General features: G+C 45.9%; 1 protein-coding gene across 7 annotated transcripts in view; it reads left to right on the forward strand.

Moving 5' to 3' along the window:
• The window catches only part of ASAP2 (ArfGAP with SH3 domain, ankyrin repeat and PH domain 2), a 413,895-nt gene extending 390,896 nt beyond the window's left edge, over positions 1 to 22,999 (forward strand). For all 7 annotated transcript variants that reach the window (XM_029595831.1, XM_029595830.1, XM_029595833.1 and 4 more), the window contains 2 exons: positions 9,669 to 9,791; positions 20,344 to 22,999. In XM_029595831.1, the coding sequence (XP_029451691.1) occupies positions 9,669 to 9,791; positions 20,344 to 20,418 (198 nt within the window). In that variant the 3' untranslated portion in view covers positions 20,419 to 22,999. The remainder of the gene's footprint in view (positions 1 to 9,668; positions 9,792 to 20,343) is intronic.
• The last annotated feature ends 219 nt before the right edge of the window (positions 23,000 to 23,218 follow it).

Genomic DNA, 23,218 nt, shown 5'->3' on the forward strand with positions numbered 1-23,218 from the left:
CCCTATTCAATATATACCTCATTCCTCTCTGCCAGCTCCTATCCGACCTCAGCCTCAAATTTTACATTTACGCTGATGATGTTCAAATCATCATACCAATACAAGAATCTATCTCCAAATCACTAAAATTTTGGGAGAAATGTCTCGCCTCCATAAACACCCTACTCACAAATCTCCACCTCGCCCTTAATTACCACTAAGACGGAACTGCTCTTCATATCCAACCACCAAATTCCCAAGCCTTTCCTCTCAAGGGACCCTCTATACAGTTCTATCTCCTCACAGCCCTTCGTACGAGATCTTGGTGTCCTGATTGACCAGCAATTAAACTTGAAAAAACACATCACCATTGTCCTAAAGGAAGGCTTCTATAAGCTCAATGTCATAAAAAAAAACTCAAACCCCTATATCATACCCATGATTTCCGTACCGTCATACAGGCGACCCTCACATCAAAAATGGACTACTGCAACTCCCTATTTCTAGGCCTCCCCTACTGCACCATAAAACCGCTTCAAATGCTTCAGAATGCTGTTGCTAGAACCCTCATAAATACCCGCAAATTCGACCACATAACCCCCCTCCTTAAAGACCTCCACTGGCTCCCAATCCCCTCACATATCCTCTACAAAACCCTTACCATTATACACAAATCCATCTATAACCACAACTCCAACTGGCTCGACGAGCCTCTCCACTCCATCCCCTCCAACCACCCCACCAGAGCAACCCTTAAAGGTACCCTTCACATCCCATCCCTCAAGAATGCCCACCTCACCTCCACGGGGGATCGTGCCCTCTCCATTGCAGTCCCCACCTGCTGGAACTCACTACCCATGGATCTCCGCCTTGAGCCTTGTACCATCAAATTCAAGAAAAAGCTAAAGACCTGGCTCTTCAAACAGGCATACCCAGATTAGGTCCCCTGTGCTCTAAATCCATTGCTACATCATCATGCTTCTAAGTTATTAATTGTTATGTTATTAAGTTAATCTATTATTTACTCTTCAGTTAGAACCTTCTCACCCCTCTTCTTGTTAACTTTGACACTATTTTGTTTTCTGCAGTCCCCTTCCCCTTCCCTGTTCTATGTATTTTCTACCTTTAGTTTGATGTAAACCGATATGATGGTAACCACTAATATCGGTATAAAAAAGCCTTCAAATAAAATAAGTTATAAGATCAAATTCAGTTTAAACAGTCTTAATTGACGAAGCATTCTTTGTCACATTACGCACATGCGGGCATAATGAAATGGTTTGATCCATTCCTTCTTGCACCGAGATTCCAAACTTGTTTGGAAATTGCAATCTGCATGTGATATTCTTCACAGTACATAAGCGGTTAAAAATCGTATTTGGTGCCCCATTGATTGAGTTATTGATAGGGTATGAGGAACTGAATATCATCTGCATAAAGCCAAAAACCAACATCTAAACTGGCCAACACATGATAAATAGCAAAATATAAATATTAAAAAGAGTTGTGGATAAAACAGATCCTTGAGGGACATCAGTGGCTAAAGACAAAAGGGAGGAACTAACATAAAAAATGACTCTGAAAACGTCCTAGAAGGAATGGATCAAACCATTTCAGAACAGTAGAATAAATTCCTGTTTTAGCTGTCACTGAATGATCAATCTTGTCATATGCTGAAGATAAATCAAGTAGCACTAAAAGAAACTCTCACCTCTGTTGAAACAGTGAAATTCAACAGATAAGTGTTTATTTTTTCTTTGAGATTATAATAATGGGTAAAAGGTTGGAATAGGTAAAAAAAAAAATTCAAATAGTTTTTATGGGTTTGTAAAAAGTGGAAAAGTACTTGAGGTAAAATTCTGTTCTCAAATATCTAATACTGGTTGCAGCCCATTGCAGGCAAAAGCCTGTGGATTATAACCATTGAGCATGGTTAGTTCTGACACTTTTTCCCTTTTTAAGTTTTTTGTATAAAGAATTATATTCCCTTTGATGTAATAGTTTTCCTTCGTGAGTATTGGGATTTCTTGGCTCGGTTCTTGTTTTGAAAAAAAAAAAAATCAAAACATGACAACAAAAGGGTCTCTAGATTTTGAGCCGTCCTGAATCCATACTGGTGAGCGTCTAACAAAGGAGTAAATTTACTAAGCCACAATAAGATTATAACGTGAAAAATAGTGGTTTATTATGCAATACACCCATATTGTGCAAAAGTTTGGTAAAAAATCCAGCCCTTTTTTAAATTAGCTGCTTTGCATGCAGTTACATGAATACAATTTACAAATGCATGTAAAATAGCTAATGCATAGGTAATCCTATGCAGATGATATAACACTGCTTGCCAAAAATAAGGGAAGCCATATTATTTTAACGAAAATTGAGGAGGTATAGATATTTTCCTGTGGGAGCATCAGCACACTAGTGCACGTCCCGTTGCTCCCGCGGTAATATTTAAAGGGCTGTGCAACCTGTAACCTCACCCAGGGAGTCTAGGAAATTCCCTCCTCACTCCCACCATCTCTAGAGGCGGTCCAGCAAGGGCAACAGTTAAAAAAAAACCAAACAAAAACCCAACATTAAAATCACACGGTGATGCCCAGCCCCCTTCCCAAACCCCACCTCCCCTTGCTATAAAAATCACCTCCAGTTTAAAGCCCCCCCCCCCCCATTCCAGTATCCTCCAGACATCAAAAACTTCCATTTCCATAGATGAAATCCCTGGTTTCTAGTACTCTCCCTCCCCCCCCCCCCCCTCTCAAAGGACCCAGCTCTTACATAGAAAGCTTCACTGGTGTCTACTGGGGTCCCTTGGTTCCCCCTATACCTTTTGAAGAAATCCTTGGTGTCTAGTGGGACCTTGCGTGTCCCCTTCGACCATCTTTCAAATAATATTAAGGACAGAAAACCAACCCCTTACAGACTATTCAGTGTGTATGTTAAAACATTTTGCATAAATGTATTGTGAAATCTTGATGTTGTCCAGGGCTGCTTTTCTTTTGGATTGGATGAAGAAAATATGGCAATCTTAAAATTGCTTGGCAAAAATAACAAGTTAACTGACGCAAGTACAGTAGCATTAGTGACCGTATTATATCTATTGTCTATTCTTTTCTAAAATTAAGAACAGGTCTATGGCTGAAAGTCCTTACTTTGAATGTTACGGACTTTGGCCCAGCCAGATTAAAAATTACAGAAATGACATTCTTGACATTGGGAAGTTAAGTGGATAACTGCCTATGTACAGAGACCACTGATTGTACTCTGTAGAGACTGAAATTGTGATTTTTTTTTTCCCAAAGGGACTATTTACAACCTTCAGATAAGACCGGTTGCTTAGTTTCTATGCAGATAGCTAGGAGAGGAATGGACTAATGAGGGAAATTTGGACATTTGATTGAAAATTCTGAAAGTTGCTTGGACAATAATTCACTCAACCATTATAACATAAAATGGTGTTGGTGCTTGCTAAAGGGCACCATTCCTTCTATGCTATTATTCATTATATCTCTTAACATGGCATTAAGGAGCACTATGATGCTGAGTGCCATCTTTTAAGCCATGGGCACTGTAAAAGTAAGCAAGTTAATTCTGTCTGGCATGACAAGATTCTTCCTGTGAAATAACTCATGCAATTATAAAAGAAAGCTCTGTTTTCCTTAAAAATACATGTTTTCCTAGCATGTAGCCAGATGGACTCAGGACCAGTGGGTTATGTGCTCCTCTGCTAGCAGATGGGAGACAGAGTCAGATTTCAAAGCTGACGTCACCCTAGATATACCCCTGCAGTGACCTCAGTTCTTCAGTATCTCTGTCTCCTTAGCAGATGTGGATGCTATCCCCACACTAGCACGATGTTGGCGGGATTGCAGCACTAATACAAAGAGAGAGAGTTTTTACCTTAAAGGAAGATTGAGCCCTGCCCTCCTGCGATGATACCTAAGGCTCCCTCCCCCAGTTGAGAATTCCTGAGGTGATTTCCATGATCCCTCAGAGGTGTGCCTTGGCGGCTGAAAGGCAGCGGGTGCAGAAGCTGAGCATGGCGGTGAAGGCTAAAGCCCTCTCCCCTCGCAGCTGGAGATCGTCTCTGTATTCAGCCGGTAAGCGCAGAGACCGGGTAAGTAGAGAACTCCAATCCAGAGACGGGGAAGGGCTTCGGTAAGTCTTTCTCTGGTCTCCTTACTCTGTGCACCATACCGACTTTGCTCCCAATCTCCGCCTAGGTGAGATAAAGGGGGTTCCAAACGGGTTGAGAAGCTCCCCAATGGGCTAGGTACCGTTCTTGACTCGGTGGGTCATCCATGTGGTGATCCATGGCGGCACCATCTTGCGCGTGGTTGGCTGCGGCGCTTTCCCCCCTTGACCGTTGGTACGCGTGGGGCAGGCCAGCCTCTTGTGCACCTACCATGCGCGTATATACATGCATAACTGAGCGCACAACCATCCACTCAGACATACGCGCGCCGAGACGAGTTTGTGCACGCCCGATAGACCTAACGGTTAAACGCGCAAACCACAGAGGCTATGGCCCTGGCAGCAAAGAAGCTCAGGCGACACTCCCTTTGCGCGGCCTGCCATATTAGAGCCGCACAGTCCAATCTGGAATCCTGCCTGTGTCAACACTGTGAGGAGGCCCCGGGCTAGACTCTCAAAACCTTTCCAAGCCTGGCCCATCCCAGTCTGAGGATGGGTCGGCCACGACCTTATCCAACAGCTCCCCGGACCTGAGCAATTCCGGGATGGCGTCCTCACCGGGAGAGGGCATTTCAGTAGCTCCTACCCCGGTTCCCCCTGGGACAAATATGGACCCGGGGGCCTTCTCTTGGTTGGAATTTTTTCAGGGACTCCAAGTTCAGGTGCAGTCAGCCCCTGTCTCGGCTCGGGTTGAACCCCAGCTGGGGGGGGGGGGCCTCACTCTCCCGGCCCTGCTCACGGGCCTCGAGACAAGCCACGCCTCACCAAGAGTATCCCTGACAAGGAGCCAGACACCACAGATGATAACGGGGACTCACTGGAGGATGGGGAAATCCCTCCAGGCCTGGAACCATACAGAACCATGCTTCGTTTCTTTTACAGAGATTAATTGCCGGCCCTAGTCTCCCAGACCCTGAAGACTCTGGGGGTTCCAGATACAGACCCTATGGCGGAACCAAAGAAGAACCCCATCCTGGTGTCCCTTCGTACAAGGGATCTTGGCCTCCCACATCACAGGAAAAGACAATGTCACAGCAGATAGCATCCACTCCCCCGGCCAAAGACTTCCATCTTTGGCCGGGGGAGTGGGGCAAATGAGTTTTGCCCCACCATCCACAAAACAATAACCCCCACATGTACCGAGAGAAAGCCATGGTACACCGCTGAACTAAGAAACTAAAGCAAGACCTCAGAACCAAGGAACGCACCTGGCGTAAACAACCAACACCCACACACAAAATGGCCTACAAACACACATTACATACATACCGACAAGCAACCATCCACGCCAAACGTGATTTCTACGCAGCAAAAATCCACAGCTATAAATTCAACCCAAACGCCTTATTTTGCCTCGTTACAGAACTCACAAAGTCCCCCTTTCCCTCCTCCCAAGAAATAAACAGCTTAGAGAAATGTGAAAAACTTGCCGATTACTTTCAAAGTAAAATCTCCAAAATCCTGACACGTCTACCCCCTAACCCTGCACCCACAGACCCACTACTGATCGACAACAACACAAACCTCGACTCCCTTGACACTACCTCCGTGAAGGAAGTTGAATCTATATTAAAAAAGATGCGTCCATCCACCCATATCGCAGACACCATCCCATCAAAAATTCTCCTTTCCATTCCCTCTGCCATTGCAAAACCAATAGCAGAAGTCATAAACTGCTCCATTACTTCCGGGAAAGTCCCTGACCCACTTAAACTCGCCATCGTGAAGCCACTACTAAAGAAACCCACCCTCGACCACAATGACCCCGCAAATTACAGGCCCATTTCCAACCTGCCCTTCATATCCAAAATCATGGAGAAAGTGGTAAACACCCAACTCACTGATTTCCTAGAAGAAAACAATATTCTACACCCCACTCAATACGGTTTTCGTAAAGACCGAAGCACCGAAAAACTACTACTCGCAATAACGGATACCATCCTCAAAGGCATGGACCACGGCCAATCATATATACTTGCCCTTCTCTATATCTCAGCCGCCTTTGATACCGTGAATCATCAAATCCTTATATCACGTTTAGCGGAGATAGGCATCTCAAACACAGCACTATCCTGATTCTCCTCATACCTTGACCACCGTAAATATTTAGTCAAGCTTGATAATTTTGAATCCGCACACATTCCCCTCACACAAGGGGTACCCCAAGGCTCTTCTCTATCCTCCACCCTCTTCAATATATACTTACTCCCTCTCTGCCACCTCCTCGCTAAACTAGGACTAAAATTCTTCTTGTACGCAGACGACGTACAAATACTTATTCCAATTAAAAAATCCATCAACGAAACCCTTCAATACTGGGAAATATGCCTGACATCCATCAATTCTCTCCTCTCCAATCTCCACCTTGCACTTAACACCTCGAAGACTGAAATCCTCATCATAGCAAACCAACCACTCAATTCAATCCACCAAATGATTCTCAACGCCTCACAAGCTCACACACTACCGCCCAGTGTCAGAGATTTAGGAGTCACCCTAGACAATCAACTCAGCTTCAAATCCCACATTAAATCACTCCTAAAAGGGGGCTTCTACAAACTACAAATCCTCAAAAAACTGAAGCCCCTTCTCCACGCCCATGACTTCCGCATGGTTATGCAAACCACAATACTAACCAAACTCGACTACTGCAACTCCCTTCTCTTAGGCCTCCCAGCCTCCACCATCAAACCCCTCCAAATCCTCCAAAATGCCATGGCAAGAATCTTAACAAACACCAGAAAAACTGACCACATCACTCCCATACTCCAAGATCTCCATTGGCTCCCCATCACCTTCCGTTCCCAATATAAAACACTTACCATCCTCCACAATACATTATACAACAACTCACCCTGGCTTGAAGACATGCCACAATTCCGTCAAACTAATCGCCCCACTAGAAACTCCCTTGCTGGCACTCTCCAAACCCCCTCACTTAAAATTGGGCACCTCACCGCTACTAGGGACAGAGCCTTCTCTATTGCGGGCCCTACCCTCTGGAACTCCCTACCCGTCAAACTCCGCTTAGAACCGTCCCTGAGCCATTTCAAAAAAGGAATCAAGACATGGCTCTTTAAACAAGCATACCCCAATTCCACCCAATCCTAACCAATGTCCCCCCTTGTATCATGTCAGTCCCAACCTAGCCTATTTCCTTTCTCCCCGACCACAATTTACCATCCCAGTACCCCCCCCCCGCTCCCTCCCTTTCTTTCCCCCCCTTCTGCACCCCCATCAGACCATCCCTACTCCCCCCCGCTCCCTCTCCCAGCGCCCCTAGCCTCCCCCTACCTCGCCCCCCTACCCCCCTAACAATTTCTCCCCTAAATACCTTCACCCTTTGTACCCTGTTCCTTCCACCCCCTCCTCTCCTTACCCCCTTCCCTCCCTCCCCCCCCCTACACCAGATGCTAACCGTTCTCATGTGCACTCGCCCCCTCTCTTACTGTAAATAAGTTTCATATGTTAAGTGTCTCAAGTGCACATACCCCCTAATTTTGTATATTAGTTCCCTTTGCATATCTAATTCTAATTGAATGTAAATAGTTGTAACGTTGCCTGATGACTCTCCTCTCCTGTACCTTTGCATATCCTCCAGTTATCCCCCTCCCCTGTTCATTGTATTTTCCTTTCTCAGTTATTTGTAAACCGACATGATGTGTCCTACGAATGCCGGTATAAAAAAAAGTTTTAAATAAATAAATAAATAAATATTAAATCGCTGGGGCCTCCCGGCCATGGACCTACTGGCCACATCTCACAATGCCATAGTCCCCTGGTTCTTCAGTCGCAGATGAGATCAGCACTCCCAAGGGATTGACACCCTCGTCCAGACCTGGCCAGAAGAGGACTTACTGTACGCCTTCCCTCCATGGCCTCTACTGGGCAAGATCATCCGCTAGATAAAACACCACAGAGGTCTCGTCCTACTAGTGGTCCCAGATTGGACTAGACGCCCTTGGTACGCAGACATGTGAAGGCTCCTCATGGGGAGCCCTCTGTACCTCCCCCCACACAGGGACCTTTTCCAGCAGGACCCGATCCTTCATGAAGAACCATCCCTATTCTCTCTTATGGTCTGGCTCTTGAGAGGACTCACCTGAAGAAGCACGGTTACTCGACTGCTGTGATCGCAACCTTGCTCTGCACGCGGAATTTCTCAACGTCTCTGGCATACATATAGATCTGGAGAATATTTGAGGCTGGTGCAAGGACCGCAGGGTGCCCCCGCGAACGGCCAAGATCCCCATGATTCTGGAATTTCTATAGGTTGGCCTGAAGGAAAGGGTTGTCGCTCAACTCTCTCAAGGTTCAGGTAGCAGCCCTCTCCTACTTCAGAGCAGAAGTAAATGGAAACAGTCTGTCAGCACATCTGGTTTTGGTCCGTTTCCTAAAAGGGGTTAAGCAACTCCAACCACCCTTAAAGTGGCCGGTACTCCATGGAACCTCAATCTGGTACTGCACTTCCTAGCAGGACTTTCCTTCAGGCCAATGCGCAGTCTGTCACTACGCCTATTAACATTAAAGACGGTATTCTTTTTGGCAATATGCTCGGCCTGTCGCATCTCAGATCTATAGGCACTATCCTGTCGGGAACCATTCCTTCGATTTACTCCAGGAACAGTACAGCTTCACATTGTTCCCTCCTTCTTACCAAAGGTTATGTCGGATTTTCACTTGATCAAATCCATCTCCTTGCCATCAACGGAGGGACACAAGGACTCAGAAGACTCCCACCTTCTTCACCATCTAAACGTCGGCAGACTCCTTGTGCGGTACCTAGAACACTCAGAATCGGTGCGCAAGACAGAACGCTTGTTTTTTCTTCACAGTGGAAAGAAACAGGGCGAAGCGGCTTCGCCAAGCTACTATAGCTCGCTGGATCAAGGAAGCAATCAAGGCAGCTTATGTAGAGGCAGGGAAGTAATTTTTCCAATTATTAAGATGAGAGCAAGAAATGCAGCTACCTTGGAGTCTGCTCTTGAGAGGTGGAGTGAGATATGGTTGCACTACTGTCTCAAAGCTGGCTGGATTTCCATTGTAAGTAGAGATCATGAGAAGTGGGTTTCTAGTACTGGGAGTTAGAACTCAGTGAGGTGAAGAATTAATCAGAACATACTTTTATTAACAGAGAAACATACAGTCTGTTAGAAAATTACATACAGCAAGGCCTGTTTGTTCTTCACTCCTGCTTAATCTCTAGCATTATCCGCATTTCCCTGCAGCTAAGGGAATACTACTCTGTGTAGTATTCCATGTTTTCTTGAATTCTGATACTAATTTTTTTTGCCTCCACCACCCTTTCTGATGCCTCTTGCCTTTCCAATCCTAAAAATGAGAGCTTATTTAAAAGAGACGAAAAACTTGACTGTAGTTGATTGAAAACTATTAACTGGTATAAAATATATTTTTATGGCAAAAATATGAAATAGTTAAAATACAGTTCTTATTAAATGTATTTACCTTTTCTTAATTTTCTTTTTGTTAATTTGCAGTTGAAAGCTAAACCCAAAAGAGTGAAAGCAATTTACAACTGTGTAGCAGATAATCCTGATGAACTAACATTTTCAGAGGGAGAAATTATTATAGTTGATGGCGAGGAGGATCAGGAGTGGTGGGTGAGTACCAGTAATTTCACTTTCAACATTACTAACGTTTGGGGAAAATGCTGGCATGTTTCTATGACTGGTCTAGGTCATTTAGGTATTGCTGATGGCTACCATGGTAACTCTAGTACACATGTAATTCTGTAGGCAATATATTGCTAAACACTTCTATCATTTGATTATGTAATGCAGCAATAATATACAGTGGCTATAGAAAGTCTTCATCCCTTTGACCACCATCAGACTTGCATGCATTTAAATGAGGATTATTTTCCACTCATCAATATACCATACTCCACACTTATCAGGGCCAAAATATTTTATTAGAGGACGAAGCTTATAGCTATCCAAAAAACAAGACTGAAATCCAATTGAATAAGTCTCCACCCCCTCATGTCAATACTTGGTGGAAGTACTTTTGGCAGCAATTACAACTGTGATTGGGTAGATCTCCACCAGCTTTGAACATCTTGATTTGTCATTATTAGATCAAGTTCTGACAAGTTCCTTGGGGGAGCATCGATGGACAGCAATCTTCTTCAGTCGACTAATTTTTCATTGGATTGAGGTCAAGGCCACTCCAGGACATTCTTTTTTATTCCTTAGCCACTCTAGTGTAGCTTTGTGTGCTTCACAGAGTCGTCATGCTGAAAAATGAACTTCTTTTCCAGTTTCAGCTTTCTTGTAGAGGGGAACTGGTGTCGTCAAGGACAGTGGCTTAAAAAGTCTACATCCCCTTATAAAATGTTCACCTTTAGTTGCCACTGTAAATGTTCTTAAATAGTGCTTCTGTTCAAAGCATTTCAAGGACAATTGGAACAGTTATTAAATAACCTTGCTGCTTATTTTGCCTTCCTTAGAGGGATGAGATTAGGATGTCTACTTGGTGTGCTGCTACTTAAAGATTATAAATTTGGGAATAACCCCCTTTTTAAGAGGGGGTTAGGGATTGAGTATTTAGGCCTCCGTAATCCTTCTGCACTGTTCTTGAGCACCCCATATAGTATTAATGAATTTGAGAAAACAGCACCTCAATTGCTTTGGTGCGAGGCCATCATGTTCCAAAAAAACAGTTCCTGGCAAACTCTGGGAAGAATGAAGGACATGCTGGTTTTAGCTGTGAGAAAGCAGGGGCCAGGCAGATAAAAGCACGTAATAAATGAATTAAGCATTAACACATGATAGGGTATGCCGGAGCCTGCGCTATTGGTGCTGACACCGTTGCTAGAGCCCTTGAATTTGATCCTTGGTATGCAACCGATGCTGGTGCCCCGGGCACCCTCGATACCCTGGGGAGCACTGATGTTGCCCCCGACAGAGTCCATTCCCATCGCTGATTTCTCAGACGAAGGTGAGCTGTTGGGATCGATGGCTCTGCTTTTGTGGCCAACCCTGCAGCCAGTGTTGCTGGAACCCATTCTGGGTCCTTTCCAGCCCCCGGGGCTCCCGATCCCCTCTGTGCCTCAGGCCAAGGGCATAGTCCAGATCCCTGACCAGTATCCCCGAGGAACCTGAGCGAGGAGGATGCCCCGTACGACCCATGGGAGGATGACATGTCTGAGTCCTCCTCCGAGGACCTGCCCTCTGAGCAGTCTCCTCCAGAGAAGAGGCATCGATCCCTTTCCAAGGACCTGACATTTACAGGCTTTGTATGGGCCATGGCAGAATCAATCCCATTCCAACTCCTGATGGAGGATGACTCCTGACATAAGATGCTGGAGATCCTCCAGTTTGTGGATGAGCCTAAGGATGTGGTGGCTGTCCCAGTTCATGACATTTTTAAGGACTTGTTTGTCTTGTTCTGGGAACACCCCATCTTGGTACCCCAGGTGAACAGGAAGACCGATGCAGTGTATCTGGTTCAGCCCACCAATGGATATGAGAAATGTCAGCTCCCGCACCAGTCTGTGGTGGTGGAGTCCACCCTCTAAAAAAACAAAGCGTACTCGAATTCATGCTTCGGCTCCTCCGGCCCAAGAACACAGAGCGCTGGACGCCCTAAGGAGGAAAGTCTTCCAGGGCTCCATGCTGGCGGCTCGTATTGCCTGCTATCAGCTCCGTGTGAGCCAATATTTCAGGAATCTCTGGAAACAAGTCCAGGATCTGGTTGAGCACCAGCCTCAGCAACTGCAGGAAGACTTCTTGAAGGTGGTCCAGCCAAGTTTGGAGTGCGACAAGCATGAGGTCTCGGCCACCTATGATGTCTTTGAGAGGGTGGTGGCAACCAGCATTGGTGCCCGCCACATGGCTTGGCTCCTCGCCTCTGACCTCCGACCGGATGTTCAGGAATGGCTTGCAGATCTGCCCTGTACTAGAGATACCCTCTTCAGTGACAAGGTTAAAGAGGCAGTATTAGAGCCGAAGGATAAGCAAGAGACACTCCTGCATCTCAGCCAGCACCTTGGACCAACAGTCCTCAGGCAAGAAGTCTTCAAGACAAGGTGCCCTTTTTACCTCCGAGGAAGTACTAACTTCCAGCAAACAGAGTGAGGTCTCAACAGGCCGCCCCTAGAGCTAGCCCTCAGGAAACACGAGTTCCTAGGCCTCAGCCAGTGCCCCCAGCAAAGCCCTGCCAATGGGGTTTTGACTGGTTGCTAGTGAGTAAGCCAATCACCGATGCCCTCGATGGCTGGCACTCCAGGCAGAGGTCAGCTACGGTTCTTTGCGGACTGTTGGCCATCAGTCACCTTGGATCAGTGGGTCCTGTCCATCGTTCATCGGAGGTACAGGTTAAATTTCCAGAGTGTTCCTCCAGACTCTCCTCTGTGCCCCAGAGAAGGGGCTTCTCAGCAGATCAGGAAATACTTTTGAAGAAGCTCTCCACCCTTGTAATGGCCAAGGCAGTCGAACCCGTGCCCCCCAGAGCAATGAGGGAGCGACTTCTACTCCAGAACAAGGGACCTCTGTCCTATTCTGGATTTGCGGGCCTTGAACATATTCCTAAAATGGGAAAAGTTCAGAATGTTCTCTCTCAGCACCCTGATACCTCTCCTGTGGAGAGGGGACTGGCTATGCTCCCTTAATCTAAAGGACACCTACACTCACATCAAAATTTCCCATGCCTACAGGAAGTACCTGCATTTTGTGGTGGGTGAGAACCACTTCCAGTACCAGGTGTTGCCATTCAGTCTGGTGTTTGTACGCTGCATTTTCACCAAGTGCCTAGCGGTGGTGGGTGCTTACCTATGGAGACTATGAGTACAGGTTTTTCCTTACCTGGATGACTGGCTCATCAAGAGTGCCACCTTGGAGGGAGTGCTGCAGTCTCTACACTCTACCATTTGGGTACTGGAGGCCTTGGGTTTTCTGGTCAACTGCCCAAAGTCTCAGCTGAGTCCATCACCACAGTTGGACTTCATTGGGGCCAGGTTTCATACAGCGCAGGCTCTGGCGTTTTTACCCCAGGACCATGCACTCACCTTAGTGGCCTTGGCGGGAGCAATCTCTCAGAGTCACCAAGTCTCAGCTCACAGTATGCTGCGGCTGTTGGGACACATGGTGGCGACTGTCCAGTTTTACTCCCTTCGCTCGTCTGCACATGAACAGGGCTCAGTGGGCCCTCTGATCCTAGTGGTGCCAAGGCCACCCAAGACCTTCAAGTGCACTTCCGGGTTACTCAACCACTCCGGGTCTCCTTGGCATGGTGGGAGACCCTATCCAACTTGGAGGCAGGGGTACTCTTCCAGACCTTCTCTGCTCAAGTTGTGCTCACCATGGATGCCTCCCACTTCTGGTGGGGTGCCCATGTAGAGGGACTCTGCACCCAAGGTTGGTGGTTTGCTCAGGAAGCGCAACATCAGATAAACTTCCTGGAGCTCCTGGCGATCAGATATGTGTTTTGGATGTTTCGGGATCACCTACCCAACAAGGTGGTCCTCATCCAGACCGACAATCAGGTGGCAATGTGATGCCTCAACAAAAAGGGAGGTACGAGATTGTTCCTCCTGTGCCAAGAGGCAGTCCAGATCTGGTCATGGGCTCTATGGGCTCTATCCCAAGGCATCCTGCTCCATGCCATGTATCTTCCAAGGACGGAGAATGTAGTGGCAGATGGCCTGAGTTCTCGTTCCGCCCCCACGAATGGTCCCTGAAGCAGGAGGTTGCAGATCAGATCTTCCGTCTTTGGGGAACCCAGGACATAGAGTAGTTTGCCTCCCCCTGCAACAAGAAGGTAACTTTGTTCTGCTCCCTGATCAGAGAGGACGGCGAGCTGGCATCGGACACCTTTGCACATCATTGGGGCAGGGGCCTTCTTTATGTGTATCCTCCATTTCCACTAGTGTCAAAGACCCTCCTGAAGCTCCAGCACGACCAGGGGACCATGATCCTCATCGCTCCTTATTGGCTGCAGCAGTTCTGGTTCCCACTCCTGCAAGATTTTGCCTTGAGGGAGCCGATCAGTCTGGGGGCCTCCCAGACCTTATCACACAGGATTGGAGCAGGCTGCATCATCCCAAATCCCAAGCCTTATCCCTCAAGGCGTGAATGTTGATAGGCTGATTTTACAGCCTTGGATCTCTCGGATGCAGTGTCTCGGGTCTTTCTAGAATCCACGAGGCCTTCTACTAGGAAGTCTTACGGCCTAAAGTGGAAGAGGTTCTCCGCTTGGTGTGAGAGTCATGGTTTGAACCGTTCTATTGCTCCATCCCTAAGCTGCTGGACTATCTGCTACACCTCTCAGACTGGTCTAAAAACCAACTCAGTCAAGGTGCATCATAGTGCTATTAGGGCTTACCAGCAGGAGGTGGATGGTGTGCCCGTCTCCGTACACCCTATCATGGGGTGCTTCATGCGGGGTCTGCTTCAACTGAAGCCTCCCCTGAGGCTCCCGCAGTATCCTGGGACCTCAGCATAGTCCCGGCCCAGCTTATGAAGGCTCCTTTCAAGCCTCTGCATTCCTATGACCTAAAGTTCTTGACCTGGAAGGCCGCCTTCCTAGTGGCAGTCACCTCGGCATGCAGAGTCGGCAACCTTCAAGCTTTAGTGTTGTATCCACCTTACACAAAGTTCTTCCACGATAGGGTGGTCCTGTGCATACACCCTAAGTTCCTGCCTAAGGTGGTGATGGATTTCCATCTAAACCAGTCAGTCTTCCTACCCACCTTTTTTCCAAAGCCTCATTCACATCAGGGCAAATGGGCTCTGCAAAGTTTGCACTGCAAGAGAGCCTTAGCCTTCTACTTGGAGCGGACAGCAGGCCAAAGGCAGTCCACGCAACTCTTCATCTCTTTTGACAGGAACAGATTGGGAGCTGCGGTTGCTAAGCAGACTCTGTCCAACTGGCTAGCAGATTGCATCTCCTTCTGCTATGCTCAGGTGGGACTGTAGCTTGGGGGCCATATCAAGATTCATTCCATCAGAGCCATGGCAGCTTTGGTGGCCCACTTACGAGCGATCCTTGTGGACGAGATCTGCAAGGCTGCGATATGGAGTTCTCTCCACACCTTTGCCTCACACTACTGTCTGGACAGGGATGGCCGACATGACAGCAGTTTTGGCCAGTACATCCTCCAGAATCTCTTTCAGCTGGAAACCCAACTCTTCCTGTTTCAGGCCCCTTGTTCGGGTTCAGGCTGTCTCTCTCTCTGTTACCAACAGCACCTCGGTTGTTGTGCCCGTTGGCACTTGGTTCAGTGACTGTTGGTCCCCTGGTTTTGGGAACAGCCTGTAGCTAGGCATTCACCCACTTGTGAGGACTACCATCCTGCTTGTCCTAGGAGAAAGCAGAGTTGCTTACTTGTAATAGGTGTTGTCCTAGGACAGCAGGAAGTTAGTCCTCAGGAAACCTGCCTGCCACACTGCAGAGTTGGGTTTTCTTCTAGTTTATTTTATTTTTTTCTTAATTCTTTATTACGAGACTGAAGAGGGGACCCCGTGTGGAAGCTTGGATAGTGGCATGCTCAGTGTGCCAGTCACAGTTTTTAGAAACTTTGACAAAAGCTTTCCATGCCAGGCTCCATCTGATGATGTAACCTACTTGTGAGGACTAACATCCTGCTGTCCTAGGAGAACACCTATTACAGGTAAACAGATCTGCTTTCTGCACGAGTCCAAGTAGAGTGTAAGCTATGGTACCAGAGGTGAGAGCCTTGAATACCCAGGAAGCTAGTTAACATTTTGCAGTGCAAACCTGTAAATGTTCTTGCACATATACAGTTTTCTGAGACCCAAATAAAACCCTCATTTTGCTTTTAAGAGTAAAAAATGTAATGATTTTGCTTGCTTGAAATGCAAGTATATTGTGATGCCATACAGTACTGGTAAAGCTATCCATTATATCTCTGGAGCAAGCCTCTGAAATACAGTGTTTTGCTGTAGTTGGTCAGCGTGCAGGATTCTCACCAAAACATTTTAGACCATTCCTTTCTGATTTTGTGAGTAATGACAGATAATGACCATTAGGCTGTGCAGCCTGCTTTCTCCATGTATTGTGATATCTTGCATCCTGTTCTGTTGACGGGGTTTCCCTTCCTAACAGGTCTATCCAGTACCGAGCGGTAGGAAGAGCTGCGTTAGCGCCTACAGCACCCGCGGTTGCCGCACGCACAGTGCAGCTCACCTACCGCTCGATCCTGAACACTAATTTTATTTAAATGTAAACCGTGTCCGAAAAGCCTTAGGCCCGCGCAACCCATTTTACTGGATAGAGCGCCTATACAGTATCCTGGGTGCGCGGGCCTAACGCTTCACGCCACGCTGGTATCTGTCATTTCAAATGTCATTTGAAATGACAGATACCAGGAAGTCGGGTCCGATCGGAGTAAGTTGCTTCGCCGCTGTCATCTCTCTCAAAAGTAAGTTGACAGCGGCGAAGCAACTTACTTTTGCATCCGATCGGACCCGACAGCGGCGAAGCCAAAAAAAAAGCGAAAAAAGCGAAAAAACCAAAGGTAACCCCGACCCGACCGGACCCGACCCGACTTACTTTTGCAGCCGTCCGGCCATCGAAGAAGGCATCATTGCTCCCCTACCTCCCGGGGAAAGATGGCTGCCAGCACGGGGAAAGCGGCCCCTGTGCATTCAATTGGCGAGGCTCCCGATTCCGGCCGCTGATTGGCTAAAGGGAAAAGCGGGGGCGGTGACACCCCCATCTTACGTCACGGGAGAGAAGGTTTGCGGCGCCGGGGTGGGAGGAGCTTCGTGGTGCAGTGTAGGTAAAGTGTGCAACACGGTCTGCATGCACCTACATTTATATATTGAATTAGTAAAAAATATATATATGAATATTATAATAATGTATCAGAGCCCCGTGCAGACATTGCACCGAAACAGCAACATAGTAGATGTCAGCACAAAAAAAAAAAAAAACATCCAACCGGCCCAGTTATCCCCCCTCTATGTTGCCAAGAATGCATCCCAGCTGCCAACCCTATCACACCTTATCCTGGCTGTAAGCTTTTCTTGCCTTCCTCCACTTTCTTAGGCTGATGAACATATTTCCCTGATCTCTGTTCCGCCACTGTGTGTCTGTGCGTGTGTGTGTGTGTGTGTTGGGGGGGGGGGGGGGGGTGTGCAATGCTAACACCCAGTGGTTATTTTTCTTAAAAAAATAAAATAAAATACCGGAATCGGGGGTGTGTGGCAGTGGCAGCCTCCACCTTCCACTTTTCCCCCAATGCAGCAAAGGCAGCAGGTTCCAAAAGGGTCCAGATGGGTGACCTGGCGGTCAGAGGCACCAACCCACGGATCTTATTATGAATGGAGGTGTTTGTTCCCCTTTATTCACGCGGGCCCCCTGCTCAGGGTGAGGGGATTGGAGAATCCTCATCCAATTGGGAAGGCAGCGGGCCACACGCCTGCCGGGCCCTGAGGGCTCCAGCGACCGCCCTGCTGCCAGCATGCACCCCATCGAGGAGAGGGGCAAGGGCTCCCAATGATCTTTCTGATCCGGGGGGGTCGGGGGTAAAGGGCAAGGCCTCACTGAGCCTTAGAAAAAGGGGAGTGAGGGGAATGGAAGGAAAACAATCGCCAAGGAATGATATTTTGTAGTTAAATTGTAATCTCCGGCTCTGCAAGCCAGGGCAGTTTCTTGGCCGGAGCCAGTTCTCTCCTTTAATTGCGGCCTTCTGGCTCCCTCCGAGGCGAGGGGCAGCAATGCGTAGTCAGTGGGAAATCTTCCACACAAATAAATAGAATAAGGGCGCCTCCACCTGCAGTGGGCTAAAGGTAACCTCCTTTAGCCCACCGCCTCCCCAGGAAGATGGCTGCCAGCACGGGGGAAAGCGGGCCCCTGTGCATTCAATTGGCTGCTCAAGACGTGACGTCACGTCCCCGTGCTGGCAGCCATCTTCCCGGGGAGCGGGGGAGCAACGATATCTTCTACAGATGGCCGGACGGGGGAGCAACGGAGCCGGACGGCTGCAGAAGTAAGTCAGGTCCGGGTCCCCCTTTGGTTTTTTCGCTTTTTTTTGCTGTCAGTGTCTCCCCTCCTCCCGGAGCAAGGCTGCTTTTCGCGCCCTGCTCCGGGATGAGGGGGAGACACTGACAGCGGCGAAAAAACCAAAAGCAAGAAGTAAGTCACTTCGCCGCTTTTGAAAAAACCGTTGCAGCCCCCCTCCGATGTGCGGAGGGGGGCTGCAACGGTTTTTTCGCTTTTTTTTTTGGCTTCGGGAGCAGGGGAGAGGACTGGGGCTGCCACGGAGACCGGCACCCATGATCGCGGCCGGGGCAGGTGAGTGGGGGCTGGGGGAAAGCTTGCCACCTACCCTTACCCCTGCCTCTACCGCAGGGGTCAGGGTAGGCGGTAAGTTTGCAGGTTAAACGTGCGACAAAACGGCAGGGAAAGTTAGCGAGTCATGGCACGGGTTACGGGATGCTAGGGAATAGCTAATTCGCTCGTTTGCATGCAATATGCATGCCGCGTGCGGAAGGGGTCGACCGGGATTTTAGGACGCGGTAGAAGTAGGTTAAAGTGGATTCGGGATCGCAGGGAGGGATAACGCGGCCGGAAAGTGAGTAAAAAGCGGCTTAGGAGCAGGGTAAACGCGGCCGCACTTTACAGGATAGACCTGTAAGGAAGTCCCACTGGGTGGCTGTTCAGTGCATTTGTCACCTTTTTGTTTCTTGTGACACTGGAGTCTACAAGACCAGGTGCATGAGGGAACCAAAGAGCATGCACTTTTCAAAGCTCTGGGGACAGGTGCCAGTTCTGCGGGTTTTGCATCCGTTCCGAAAGGGAAAGCAGGAGTTTCCTTTCTTTTTGAGAATGTACCTGCACGGGTTTGCACCTACTTTTTTCTTTGAGTATTTTTTTTTTCAGCCAAAACAATGCGTGTATAGTTTTTGAAAATACACAACTCGGTGCTTTTGTTGCTTTTCCCAGCCTACCCTGCCCCAGGAATGCCTCCATAAAAATGCGGGTAAAAGTACACGCGTGTTGAACACCTCCCCCGTGTACTTTTACAAATGTACAGTGTAGGCAATTTTCATAACTTCCTCGGGCAAGACCACCTGCAGATTAGAAATAAATGTAATTATTATTTTTTAATTTATCAGTGAAAACAATAGCGTGATATTTTCAGCTTTAATCTACCTGTTCTGTGTAGTGGAAACATGCTTATTTGGATGATGAAAGGGTGGGGTGTTTTTTGGGTTCGTTAGTTTTCCTTGCACTACTAATTTTTGAATGGCCAGGGTACCTTATGGATTTCAGACCAAGAGAGAGTTTTATGCAGTAACACGCCACCTGTTGAAACTTGCTCCAATCTAACCTGATCCGCTATACTTCTGCTTGTTAGAAGCGCTTGATTTAACACTTTAGTTTTAATTACTGCTCAAAACTAAATCTGAGAGAACTGAAAATCTTTGGCTGTGGCTGTAGTTTTTTTGGAATCTTAGGGCCTGATTTTCAAAAGCATTTACATGCTTAAAAGTGGGTTTTACACATGTAAATGCACTTTACCTGAATAAGTGGGCTTTTGAAAATTGCTATAATATATGCCATTGAATTATCCATAAGATTTACCCGAGTTCAGTGCACTTTACAATGGGTAAATGTCTTTTGAAAATTGCTACAGTAGTTACATTTACAAGTGTAAATCCTTTTGAAAATTACCCGTTTACTGTTCAGATTAATACTTGTTGTATTTAATGATTATTGTATCTGGACCAGCCAAGTAGCTCAGTTGCCATGTAGAGAATCTTGGTTCGATTCCTAGGCTAGTCTTCTCTTTCCTGGGTCAGCTGGGGATGCTGCATAGGCAGTGTTACAGACCCTCAGGGGGATGGGTGAAATTTCAGCCATCACTCAGTGGTGATACCTAGTGGCCAGACTCTTAGGGTCCATGTTAGCCGAGATCTGGAGGAAGCTACCATAGCTGGACCAAATTGGAAAGGGATTATACAAATAGGGTGAAAAATTCTAGATCTTTATAACTGAAGAATCATTGAACTGTAGCAAAATAAAGGCTGGTTTTGATTTGAGCTGGAATCAGAGAGGAGCAGAAGGAAACTGCTAAGCTGAAAAAAGGTTACCATGTCCGAGCAAATAACAAACCTGTTTATTTATTTATATACGCTGAACGATGTTACTCAGTCATTTAATGACACCATTTTCATATTACAGATTGGCCATATTGATGGGGAACCTAATCGCAGAGGAGCTTTTCCAGGGTCATTTGTTCACTTCATTGCTGAATAAAGCTGCAATTGAAAAGTAAAACGCATGGAGAGAGAGGCGAGAAGTCCTTTTTGGCTACTGAAAACAGAAATGCAACTTGAGGCAAACTGGTCCACAAAATCCTTGTTCTATGTAGTTGACCTTAATTCTACTATTCTGGCAGCTATTGTCCGTGTGTGAATATGATCAAGTCTGTATAAACTTAATTTCTTAACAAAAAAAAAAAGTAGATTTGTAACTAAATTTTTTTAAAGTCTTATATTCTCATTATTTATTTTTCCTTGAAGGAAATTTCTTAAAAATGTGATGTAGATATTTGCTTCAGACAATTTGAGATTTCTGCATAAGCTATAACCTAACTTCTAGATCTAATCCTGCAATTCTGTCTTAATATTTGGTGAGAATGAGGCATCCTGTCCCCAATGATCATTTTATGCAGTTATGCAAAATCTTGATTGACCAGTCCTTTTCTCCATCATCATATTTAAAAGGACAACTGAACCTTAATCATTTAGTTCAAGCCCTGTTCACTGGTTGAATTAACAGTTTGACACAAACTGCATTTTTCATGAATTTACTTTAATTGCTAAAGGTGATAGCAGATTCCAGGGCCTTCTTGGGTGTTCTGAGATAATTTGTTGCCTTTCTGCACTTTAATGCACAGTAACTTGTGCACCCTACATTCACATTCAGACAGCAATGTTTGTTCATGCCAAACTGTTTCAAAAGAAGCTGTGCCATTGCTATGTTTCCTTCTATCAATTATGAAAATAGTAGGTATGTAACTTTATTAACTTTCCTAATCAAGTTAGTAGGCCATTGCATTGGTAGTGTGTCTTTTCTGGGACAGTACACGTCAGTTGCAAATGCTTTCACCTATAGCCAAATGCTAAAAATGGAAGCAGCAGCCAAATGGAAAACCAGCAACTACTTGAGCAGTTTTATTTTTGGATCTCTTATCTTCAGATCAAGGCAGGGTTCAGGCATGCACTTTTCATACATAATGGGCTAATGCCCACTGTTTGCACAACTTCATGTCTGTGGTACGCTTTTGTTGATGATCTACACAAACAGCTAAATCAGTCATTCTGATTGGATAATTTTTCAATGTCTGTGAGTTCTTGCTGACCGTCACTATTAAAATGATTATAAAATTCTGAAGGCTCACCCTGCAGAGACCTAGGTTTAATTCCTGGCTGGAGTCTTCTGCTCCCCAAGTGGATCAGATCTGACAGGGAGGGAGATAGCGATCCCCGGAGTTAGGGCCTATGATTACCAGGTTCTGGAGGGGGCCCTCATGCATGGCCCCCAGCTGAGGACCGTCACTGCAATGATTTAACTAAGTGACTTGAGGAGGGGATATGAAATAGAGAAAAAATTCCCAGGTGAATGTGAATGAAAGCTCCTAGCACCAGATACCAGCCGAAAGTCCGAAGGAGCAATAGGAAACTGCAGGCTCAAAACAATCATTTTTAATGCATGCATTTTCTTGAGAACTATATGTAAGAAATATTGGCATATGAAACCTGATTTTTTCCTACTGTGGCAATTTAGCAACTGATATCAGACTGATGCAGTAATATAGTAGTGATACCAGCAGATTGGAAACTTCATGCACTAGTGATGCTTTCAGTATATGGTTTAAGAATAAAAGCTAATGTGAAACAGTGTTTCACATTATAGTAAGTGTCTAGGTATGTGCAGTTGTGTGTAGTCAGTTTTGCCACTGTTCTCTGACAGACAGAGTTAAAATACACATGTACAAAAAAAGGAAAAATGTTCTATGAATCTCAATGTAAGATTTTTAAAGTAATTGCTTTTAAAAATTCTAAGTTTATTTCTGGAAGCGAGAGCTATATTCACACATGTGAATGAAAACTGCTTTACCATTAATTAAACTTTTTTTGTCCATTTCATGTGAACAAGGCTGTGTTTGGAATGGGTGGTGGTGTCATCGTTCCATGTCAGATGTTCAAATGTTACCAAGCACACAATTCTCTGTCTTTCACATCTCTCTTCTGGTCTTAATATCTTGAAGGTAATCACTACTGCTGAACTGGAAGCAGCTTTTTCAGCATTAAAATACCAGAAGACTGCATTATAATCCCAGTTTAATGTTGTTCCTAGGCGGCAGTGCTGCTTAAACATGACTATAAAATATATGGAGCTGCTGTTATTACACATAGCCAAGAAATGTTGAAGATTTCTTTTGTGCTTACATTTCCGTTTTCATTGCTCCTTGAAAATTGAGGAAAAAGTCTAAAAAGACATTATGTACATGGTCAATATAAAATGTGCTTTCTAACCAGGAACTTTTTTTTATTCCATTTGTTTGTACCAAATCAATATTTCAGATCATAGCACACATGCATATAAGATTATTACATTGCTATATTGACTTATGTTTCAATGTGATGATTAACACAAAATGCAATTTAGAAATGCTGTTTGATATGTATATTGTTTGATGCTTTGGTTTATGATCTTGATTGAGTTGCAGAGCAACTATATTGTATACTCTAAATCAGCTTGTATTTTCAGTGTATTGGATGCAGTGGTCTATAATTAGAGCATGCTCAATAAATGAATTTACTCCTGTCAACCAGTAGCTTAACTAGAGAACAAAAGACAACTTTTAAAATCTTTGTTTTATACCCTTTACAGTGCTTTGGCATTTCCTAACTGGGAATTTATTTAAGGGGAAAATCCATTGAGAAAGAGTAATGAAATTATTTTCAAGTAGATCTTGACAAGCAACACTGAAAGGTCAGCTATTACATATTAGATGCCAGGAAATGGCTATTAAATTCCTCATTCTTTC

The sequence above is a fragment of the Rhinatrema bivittatum genome, chromosome 3 (genome assembly GCF_901001135.1).
Source record: "Rhinatrema bivittatum chromosome 3, aRhiBiv1.1, whole genome shotgun sequence".
In the NCBI taxonomy this organism is placed as follows: Eukaryota; Metazoa; Chordata; class Amphibia; order Gymnophiona; family Rhinatrematidae; genus Rhinatrema; species Rhinatrema bivittatum.